This window comes from Quercus suber, unplaced genomic scaffold, assembly GCF_002906115.3.
Source record: "Quercus suber isolate HL8 unplaced genomic scaffold, Cork oak 2.0 scaffold_135, whole genome shotgun sequence".
NCBI lineage: Eukaryota > Viridiplantae > Streptophyta > Magnoliopsida > Fagales > Fagaceae > Quercus > Quercus suber.
In genome coordinates this window covers 1,294,199-1,305,167 of record NW_027069597.1, presented here as the reverse complement: position 1 = coordinate 1,305,167, position 10,969 = coordinate 1,294,199, and the positions used below count along the sequence as shown (strand labels likewise).

The 10,969-nt window shown below is 36.5% G+C and overlaps 1 protein-coding gene across 2 annotated transcripts; it reads right to left on the bottom strand.

Moving 5' to 3' along the window:
- Positions 1-4,931: 4,931 nt before the first annotated feature.
- On the bottom strand, positions 4,932-8,888 carry LOC112000147 (uncharacterized). 2 transcript variants are annotated; one of them, XR_010630120.1, is made up of 5 exons: positions 8,225-8,888; positions 6,743-7,212; positions 6,065-6,154; positions 5,566-5,688; positions 4,932-5,281 (listed from the first exon to the last, which is right to left on the bottom strand). XR_010630120.1 is itself a non-coding variant. In XM_065776490.1 (4 exons), exons 1-4 carry the CDS (start codon positions 6,918-6,920, stop codon positions 5,046-5,048), a joined length of 627 nt encoding a protein of 208 aa, XP_065632562.1. In that variant the 5' UTR covers positions 6,921-7,073; the 3' UTR covers positions 4,932-5,045. The 2 variants fall into 2 exon arrangements, 1 of the variants encoding a protein (XP_065632562.1); XM_065776490.1 differs by lacking the exon at positions 8,225-8,888 and having other exon boundaries at positions 6,743-7,073.
- Positions 8,889-10,969: the final 2,081 nt, after the last annotated feature.

The following is a 10,969-nucleotide window of genomic DNA, read 5'->3' as shown; positions in this document are numbered from 1 at the left end:
GTTAAAGGTATATCCTCGGCGGTCTTATCGTGACTCTCAACCGCTGGTAATGAGGACCCCTCCTCGGGAGCAGCAAGTGTAGTCTCGCGAATTGCAATAGGATAATATACCCTGTCTCCCTCCTAAGGTCAGATAAGGCATCAACCCCTACTTGGTTGAGGGCTTCAAGCCAGGTCTGAGAACAGTAATGCCTGCACACTGCAGGAACTTGAGCCCGAAGGGTGGCTTCAGTCTTAGCCACCCCATCTGCGAAAGCCTCTTCCTCTACCTGTTCTGCAGAGCGCTCAGCGTCTATTTTTGCAAATACTGCCTCGTCTTTGGCTCTCACAGCCTCGTCCCTAGGATACTTGGTAACACCTTTCTCATGGATTGCCGCGGTCAACTTTTCCTTCATATAGGCAATGTTCCCTTTGGCGTTGACCCTCAACGTCTTGCAAGCAATTAGTTTGATCCTCAGCTTGCTTCCTGGCCACGGCTAGGTCGGAGACAGCAATATCCCTGGCCTTCGTCATCTCCTCCAGATCCTCGGTCGCCTTTTTTAGGTCGACCTCAGATCTCTTGAGGGTATTGGCAGCTTCCAAGAACTTGTCACGCTCTTGTGCTAAGGCATTGCTTTGGCCATCGACCTCCTCTTCTAACCTGAAAAGGGCCTGGATTGCCTGCCAATAAAAACAAGTAACTCCGTAAAGAGAAAGGAAGGTACTAAGCGACAAAATTTGAATAAAGTGAATAGGTGCCAAAGGACCCACCATGCCTGGATACTTCTTAAGGTCAAGGACAACCTTTAACCCACTCATATTTCTTAGCTCGGCCATGTCAGTGGGAAGAAGAAGAGATTTCTCCAGGGCCTCGGCTACGAGAGCCCTCTCGGCTCCTTGAGATTCCCGCATCAACGTGTTATCCATCAGGGGCTGATCATGGAGCATGGCAGCGGGCAGCCAGGCTTGAGCCTCGGACTGCTGGATGGCCTTCTTACCCTTCCGTTGACCATCGAGCTTCAGTTGCTTCAGAGGCCTGCGAAACCTACCCTTCTCGAGCGGGGAATGGGATTTGCTCCCATCCATTGGCTCCTTACCCTTGGAAAGTCTCTTCCTTTTCGGGTTATGAGACTCGGTCTGAGGGTCTGATACTGTGGGGGCAGAGGACGACCTAGTTTGCACAGTTAAAATCTGGGGCGGAGGTGCTGGGGGCTGAGGCTGCGACTCTTCCGGTACACCCTTCTTGGAGCCGCCTTCGAGCAGGTCAAGAAGATTGGTTTGGGGCTGTCTTTTTAAACCCATCTCAGCCTGAGTACCAACTCTTGGGGACCGGAGATCGGCTTCGGACAAATGAGGGTCTCCTAGATCACCAGAGGGATCCTCGGACTGATCAGCTAGATTGAACACACTATATTCGTCCTCAGAAGAACTTAGTTCAACCACCTCCCTTGCCTTCTTAGATAGTCCTTCCTCGGCCACCGTTACTTGCTGGGATGAGGAGGGATCTGCTAGCGGAATGCCTTCAGGTATATAAGACCCCTCGGAAAATGCAAAACTGCCCTCCACCACGGTAATCTGCGTAAGCCGAGGGTCACGAGCTCTAATTACGTGCTTCGGGACTGGGAATGATTTCTGAGCTGGGTCGCATCCGAGGATATGATGAGCAGCTCTGACCTGGCTATCAGTTTCGTTCAGGAAAAGGTCCGACCTAAGAACGGTTTCCAAATCTACTTTGTTAACCAGATGGAAATGACGTGCAAAGGCGTGCGGATCTGCGAAAAGAAAAGTGAAACTCCTATGGTTAATCAACCAAATCGGATATACAGTTATAAAACTTGAAAATACTGAAACCTAGATTGTCTTTTACTTCGGATACCTTACCTGGCTCCCCCTCTACTGTTGGGCAATGAAAACCGATGTGCCACTCCCCCGACACTATGAGGAAATCTTGGGTCAACCCCTTATTGGAATCAGGAAGACACTGGATAAGAAGAACCCTATCGTCCCTTGTCTTCATATAGTATGTCTTACCCCTCAGGTGATGAAGGTTGTAGCACCATTTCACATCGTGGTGAGTCAGTCTCAGCCCCATTTTCTCATTCAGGGTATCTACACACCATAATATCCTAAATACATTCACGGCACATTGAGTAGGAGCCAGGTGGAAATGCCTAAGGTAATTGAGAGTCACTGGCCTTATAGGGATTCTCATCCCTCTCTCTACGAAAGCGACTCTCGGGATCATGACTTCACCCTCTCTTCTCCTAATGTACCACTCCCCTTCTTCACAGTACTTCAGACTCACATTATTGGGTATCTCATAGTCTACGATGAATTTGTTCATCATCTCGTCGGACTCAACCAACTTCTTAAACTTACCCATCCCCCTAAGGACAACTAAAAATTCCAGAAGAAGAAAAGAAGGGATAGAATCAAGGAAAATTTGGGGATCACTGGAAGAAGAAGACTTACAGAAGTATGACGATGCTCTTCAGGTAGTGTGCAAGTTGAACCAGATTCAAATCATACGCATCAATAATTGTAAGCGCGAAAATGAGGAAACCAGGCGGTTCAAACAGGTACTTATACTCCCCCTTAGGTTCCCCAAATGTAACCGCTTGCCCATAAAAGTAGGAGATTCCCACCAAACAATTACCATCATACCGTTGAAAGTGGAAAACGTGGTGCCGCCAAAATTTAATGTGGGCACACATTAAGTCTTGAAACGCCAAAAACGCGCATCGGGCAGTCGAAAAGTCGCCAGCATTAACACGAACCGAAGTGGAGCGACTCGTCTAGAGGGTCCGCAGGTATCAAAACCCTCCTCCCCGTCCGAGGGAACGTGCAGCAGGGTTTTGAGAGGCTATTGTGGGGCCCGTGGGCCTGATAGCCTCGGCCCATCGTGTAGCAGGCCCAAGGCCCACGCCGAGGAATACTGACCATTCCAGGCTAAATTGGGGAAAACCTCTTTTCCTAATCTGCGCCGAAGACCTCCTCATCCTCGGCATGATAAGGATGATTTTTGGGAAAGACCCAGGCCCAAAGTAAGCTGTCACCCTCACACTTAATGCATTCACCTAACCCCTCTAGCTGCATTAATGGGGATATAACCCCTTAGCAGGGCAACGTTGATCAGAGTGAACCACTTGAGTACTGATAAGGCCTCTGATGGGACGGACGGCCAGAAGAGAGGCGAATGGATGATCAACAGATGGAAGAAGGAGATAGGAAGATGAATACTATATAAGAAAAGCAAGTAAAGTAAAAGGAGGGGAAAAAAAAAGATATCCCCCCAGTTGTAAATAAACTCTAAGTATTTTCTTTTATAAAAGAGAGTTCATGCTTGGTGTACGACGGCCAGCGCCTAAACCTTTAACCCACTCTCTACAAATTTATTGTTTGGGCTGAAAACCCATTTGTACTCAGGGTCAAACGCAAATTGAGTCCCTACAACATAAATTTAAAAAATATTTATGATTTTTTTACCTTAAAAAAAATTATGACCACCCTAAATTTTTTTAGGCCCAACATAATTAAAAGTTGGACAAAATTTGGCAACAATCTTAGTTGTCGACTAAGGCTACAACTCCACTAAATAAATTTTTTTTTATTGGATGTGAATTTTGACAAATTTATCATTGTATTACATTTTCTTCTTATGTCCTCGTTGCTTGCAAATTTTCAATAAGATTAAAGATCAACAGAAATATCACTAATCAATTATTTAAATTTCAAGTTTTGTAGTATTAAATTATATATAAAAAATAAGCTTATGGATCAAATAATAAACAACATCTGATTAACATGAAATTTGACATGTGTCTTAAAAATATAAAAAAAAAAAAAAATGTAATGCAACTGTTAGTTTTTCAAAATATTTAGTTATATTAATTTGTTTAGTTAGAGTTGTAACCTTAGGCTACAACTAAGTTTGTAGCCAACTTTATCCTTAAACTTTAGTTCTCTTAACAATATATATTAGACCCCTACAAACAAAAAGGAAAAACCCAAGAAAAATTTTATTGAACAAAATTTTTTGAAAGACATGTAGCTTGCAACATTAATAATGAAACTATCATGTAACAATTTTATAATAAAAAAACTTGTAGAAGAAAATAGTAAAACTTTATGTATTTGTGTGTGTGTGTGTGTGTGTTTTTGGACAATAAATGAGGTACTCTTTTTTATTAGATTTTGTATAATATAAGTTTCATAATAACCACCCTTGAAAAAATTCTTGGAGCCGTCAATGTTGAGCAAACTCAAACTTGTTCATGAACTACATGAATAAGTATTCTTTTCCTATATATAGTAAAATCATGACTAAATGTTTTACCCCTTTACAAATTTATGAATTTTTACTACAAATGGATTGTTTATGTTATGAATAAACTACAAATAATAATTTTATACTACATGAACCAATTTACAATCTTATATAACTCAATTTCAAGCGTAAATAAATATATTTTTTGACAAGTATTCTTATAAACAATAAATAGTTAATTCGAGCCCTCATATTAACAAGCTTATTCACAAACACATTATTATGTTTGAATTTGGCTTGTTTAATAATCAAGCTTAAAGTTGGGTTTGAGCTTGACTTGTTTACTAAACAAACAAACATAAACAAACTTTTTCTCGAGTTGAACTTGAGTTGTTCATAAATAGCTTAGTTCATTTACAATCCTATGCAAATGTATAAGTAACTATATATTATAAAGTCCAAAATATAGCCAATGAAGCCCAAAAATCAACAACATCTAGATATATACTGGCTATGCAAAACGAGATTTTGTTATCATCCTTTTGCAAATATACAAGTCATTGTAGTTTATGCAAAATGATTTTTATTTTTTATTTTTTTGTGTTTCTTAAGGGTGAAGAATTAGATGGTGATTGTTGTGTGTGAAAAGCAAGTAATAATTAAAATATATATATATATATATTTTAATTAGATGTGAATGTTTTCAAAATTATTAGCTAAAATAGTTTTAAGTAAGTTCTTATTCTAAAATAAACAATAATTTTTTTAATTCCATGAGTCCACACATAAATCCATAAAAACTAGTGTAGAAGAATAGTGAATTCACCTTGTTCACTCTTTTTCTCTACTTGCTCATGTTTGAAAACGGTGATCCAGTCACTATATGTTAGTGATGACTGTCCCTTGACTGTTTGCCAAAGAGTTTTGAAGCTGATGAAATATTCTCTTGCCGTTTCTTTTTTTGCCGTTTCTTCAATAAGGATTTCCACGATTTGAGCAGAATGTACATGCTTCCGTTTCATCGTCCTTATACCCTCTGATTGTTATTCAGTAAGTATATAATATATATTACAAAAAGGCATTAATTAATGTACTTATAAGTTATAATTACCATCCATTTCTCCACCCAAAAAAAAAAAAAAAAAAAACTATCAATTATATAAAAAATACTAACTAATTGACATGATAATGAATATAATTAAAATTATATTAATAACATATAATAAATTATTGTGACTTTTTATTTTATATATATATATATATATAGTGTGTGTGTGTAGAGTGGAGGGGAGGTGGAGGTGTTAATATATAGTGGCATACCATATCCAAGGCCAAGAATAATCCGGATGAATATTGGGTATAAAAGATGGAAAATGTTAAAACAGACTGCATAACGGCTCCGAAAAAAATGATGCTTCTGAACTTTACTCTGAGCTTGGTATCCTATAATAAACAAAATCAATTCATTATATAATGTGCAAATAACAATGTTTAATTAGTAGAAGTGAAGAACTACTTGATTATAAAAATAAAATAAAAAAGAATATATATTAGAAGTTTAAAACTACTTTTCATTGGGCCTCAAAAATAACAATAATAAGCAGTACTTTTTTTTTTTTTTTTTGAGAAATAATCTTTAAGGCCATTAAAGCACTCGACCCATATATTTTTTTAGAAGATTTCGAGCCAAACATTTAATAGATGTACCGGACCAACTAAGAAACTTTTTTGGATGATCAAATATCAATTGAAGTTTCTTGGCAACTTAAATGCACTTTTTTTATTTTTTATTATTTATTTTTTATTATGCACTTCTCACCTTTTTGTGATTGGCCAATAATATCACGTTCGCTGGCACTCTCTTCATCTGCTTTCCGACCTTTGCAATTCATAATTTTGCTTCCAAACGCTAGAAAAGAAAAGCAACTCGGTTACAGAAATTAAAGGGAAGATGTGAAATATATAAATAAATCAACACTGTTTTCCGTTGGCTTTAGGGTTGCTGTATATGTTTGAAGTTTTAATCGTTCTGTTTAATGCAATTTTGTTGTAAAGCTAGAAAATCGGAAGTACCCAATTGTCAAATTTTTTAAAAAAATAAAAAGAAAAAAGAAAAAAGAAAAAAATTCACATGATTAATAAGACATCCAGTATTAATGAATGGAAAAGCAACTCCATGAATCTGATAAACCTAGAGTCCTAAATGATCCTAAAAAATTTATTTCCTGGTGTAGGTCTAAACATTCTTGAGTTGCCCTAATCGATGATATGTTAATATGTTCTATCACTAGTTTTGTAATAAATTTAATGATCTATTTGGATTGAAGAGGAGAGAGAAGGAGTAAGGGAGTTTGTTGAAAATTAGCTTAATTTCCAGTTAACTCTAGTCTACTCCCTCTTGTTCTTTCTTTCTCTTCTTTCAATCTAAACAGACCATAAAAAAACGTTATTTTTAATTAAAGTAAAGAGAAAAAAAAAAAAAAAATCTATTCCATACCCAATCTAGCCATATTCTGCAGCATTTGATAGAACTGGATGCATGTTCCGTAGTTCTTTGGGAATTCGTCAGTAATGTTGTCATTTTCGAAAGATTCATGCAATTCTTTAACGACAGAATCAATCAAATCTTTATGAACAGTTTCGTGCTCCAGCTCTTCAACATGTATACCTTTCATAAACAATAAAAGATAACGACAGTTTTTTATGTTGGACAATGGACAACAACAAAGGAAAAGTACGTGTAATGTAGGTACAACTCTGATCTACAAAATTAAAGCGATTTCGTGATTTGCAGCTACGCAATTGAGTAATACTTACAATGATAAATGATACTCTTCCACCATCTGAGGTGGGAACCACTTTTAAAGACCGAAGGCTTACTTGCTAGGAGATGCAAAGGGGTGATTCCTACCTCGTTCACAAAATAAGCAAGATTAGGTTCCTTTGCAAGTATCTCAAATGCCACATCTGTCAACCATAATAAAACTAATCAGTAATGCACAAGAACATTTAATATATATAATTGATTTTTTATTATTATTTTATTTGTATATAAAACTTTATATCCTAGCTCTAGCTTGTAATTTCATACATACAAATAAGTGCATTTAAAAAAAGAAACATAATTATTGTAAAAAAAAAATAATAATAATAATTAGATGCATATTAAAATTGCTAGCTAAAATTGAATACTATTAGCGGTCATTTTAATTTATATTTTTGACAACTCTTTAAAAAAAAAAAGCCTTGTAAAGATATAGCGTAATAGAAAATGTGAATTAATGATTCTTGGTTGATGGAAACACTATTTTTTGTCCTTACATTGTAGGGTCATTGTCAATTTAGTCTCTACATTAAGTTGAACTTTAAAGTTTTAGATACTCAAATAGTTACAATTTGGATTAAAATTTTTTAAATTTAATCATTTTATATGCTTAACAAAAATCAACATAATTTGTACTTCTCAAAAAAAAAAAAAACAAAAACAAAAACATAATTTGCACTTGAGGTTCATATAATTACTAAATATAATTGCATGAAAAATATTAAGTCAAATTTGGGATAACAGGGAAAAAAAAATACAACATGACTCATTCATGTATAAACTCTAACAATTAAATACAATATAATAGAAAAGTTTTTATGGGTTCTATAACGTTAAAATACCACTTTTTATTCACATTAGTGTCATTTTATTATTTAGATTGGTTTTGAGTATTACATATAATAATATGTGCGTTATGCACATGCATAATATTTGTGTATCTATGTATGTTATAACTATACAGAGAGACATGTTTGCTTTTCTTAAGTCAAATATTGGTTCCGCTTATGACAATAGTACTAGAGGGAGATTCTTGCTGTTCCTTGAAAATGAGAGAAGATAATACTTTTGAACGACAAAGCGGAACTATATAAGATTTTACTTTAGAAAATATAAAATTTCGGTGTGAAAAAAGTTAAAGCAAAAAATGCTCACCGAAATACTCCCACCTAATGGCACAGTGAAGAGCAGTCTCACCATCATTTCTTCTGTAGGCGGGATTGACTGAATCAAGGTCCTTGTCGGAGGCTTCCAAGAGTAGGAAATGCAGGTAAAGGAAGATTGGTTTGTAACCATGAAAGGCGGCTAAGAAGAGAGGAGTTTCACCGAGCTTGTTACGAAATGGATCTTGATGAACCTCCAAATTTGGAAGTCCCGAAAACACGTCAACTTTAGCAAGAAGGATGCACATGTTCAATCTGCCAGCTGAGGCTGCCACATGCAAAGGGGTATTCCCTTCGTTGTTTGTTAACCGAAGAGAGGGCTCTGAATGGAGAGTAATTACACGTATGAGTTGTCGGACAATTTCTTCTGGCGCAATGGACACAGCTACATGCAATGCCGTATCACCTGAGGCGTTGATTCTCGCGTAAATGGCTGAGAATTTTTGTTCCTCATACATCTTAACAATATTCCCCCATTCACCTGTCATGGTATTCTTGTACAAATTGAAGGCGAGCACATCATCCTGGCTCATTCGATCCCTATCTTCTTCCATTTTCTTTGTTTTTGCTATTTCTTCCATTTTTTTTCTTTCTTACAAGATACTAGGAACAATGACGAAAAATATTTATATTAGATGTAAGGCTGTCTACCTCGCAATACTGGAGATGTGTGTCAGTTTTTAAGCTATTTATATATATATATATATATATAGATAAGAGAGAGAGAGAGAGAGAGAGAGAGAGAGAGAGAGTAATCCTAAACCCCTTAAAGGAGGAATAATTACTATTTACGTTTGTTGGGAATACTTTAAAAAGTAGGAGTAGTAATTGTTTTATGCGAATAACCAGCAAAAAAAAAAAAAACAGAAGACAAATAAGTGAATACCACACCAATATCAATCGGTACAGAAAGACAGGCCAAGAACATGGAAAACGAAACGGAAAAACCACAAAAAGTTATATAGTGAAGCTCAGGAGTATCCCAGGACCTATATATGCGTTGGGGATGTTGTCGCACCTGCATGCATTGTGATTGTCACATCACATCTGCATACAAAGCAATACATGGTATTGGACCTCTTTAGAGTATTCGCACTTAGAATGCTAAAAAATATAGCATTTAATACTCACTTTATCTATTTTAACAACTCACCTTTAAATGCAGTCAACATTAAAAGTTTTATTTTAATATACAACATATTAAAATAATATAAACAACCTAATTAAATAAAGATAAAAAAAACCAACAAATTCATTTCACCTAACCCCTATCTCTCTCCTCTCTCATCCTCTCCGCCTCCTCTCTCATCCTCTCTACCTGCTCTACTAGCCACCACAATCTACTACCAATACTAGCCACCACCGCAACCCACTACCACCACCCACCGCAACACACAACCCACAACCCATTGCCACCCAATGAAACAACCCACCGCAACTCACAAAACCCACAATCTAACCCACAACCACCACAAATCACAAACCCACGGTGGTAGATTGAGAGAGAGATGAAAGATTTGGTGGAGAGAGAGAGAGAGAGAGAGAGAGAGAGAGAGAGATGAGACCTATCTTGGAACTAAAACAATGAGACGATACCCATCTTAGAACCAGGACGAGATGACAAGGGAGAGAGAGAGAGGCCGGTGAACCAAAGAACAAAAGAGAGAAGAAAGCTCCAATAGAAGAAGAAGAAGAAGAAGAGAGAGAGAGAGAGAGAGAGAGAGAGATGATATTTTAATTAAAAGATTAATAAAAGATTATTATTTTTATAAGATTTGAGCTATAGTAAGCTGTTATCTCTAAAAGTCTATTGTAGCTAAGTTGCTAAAATTTTTAAATATAACAACATTGATATAGTGCGTTTCTTGTGAGATGAGATGCTAAAATAGCTTCTTTTTTTTTCTTTTTTTTTTCTTTTTTTTTTTTTTTCTTTTTTTTTTTTTAAGTTTTTAGCATTCTTAATGTGAATGCTCTTAAGGTTTTGCATAGAGATGACAATTTTTCCCCGCCCCTTCCCGTTTCGCCCCGTGCGGGTTTTTCCCTCCTTACAAAGGTGGTGGAGCGAGGATGGGATAAGATTTTAGCCCCGCACCACGGGGCGAGATAGAGATAAGTTTAGACTTTTTAGACTCACCCCGCCCACCCCGCCCTGCCCCGCCCCGCCCCGCATTGCTAAGAGTTATAATTGTAAAATTTTCATACTCTAAAACCTTACTATTTAAACAAACATATTAATATTAGCTTATTTTATTTTACCCAATGTAATTCTCTGCCTTTATTTTGTCATGTGTTATACTATGAGATTTTTTATTTTATTTTATTTTATTTTTTTATAATGATTGTCTTGTTAAACACTTGGATATATTATTCAATTTTTTCTAAAAATTGATTTGATTTGATGAGGTAAATTTAGTTGTAATTTCAAGTATATTTTTATTAATGAAATAAGTTTCATTAAAAAAAATATATTAGTTGTAGGGAAAATTAACAAAAAATAGAGTTTTACTGGGAGGGGCAGGGCTTCATGGGGCCCTAAGGGGCGGGGATGGAGCAAGGAAATTTTCCCTGTCATGCGGGGCAGGATAGGGATAGGGCAAGACAAAATTTTGCAGGGCGGGGGCGAAGACCCCATTCTTTGGACCTGCCTTGCCCCATTGCCATCCCTAGACTTTTGCACCATAAAATATAAGTACTTTTAAGGTATGTCAGGTATAATATGCACTGTAATATAATAATT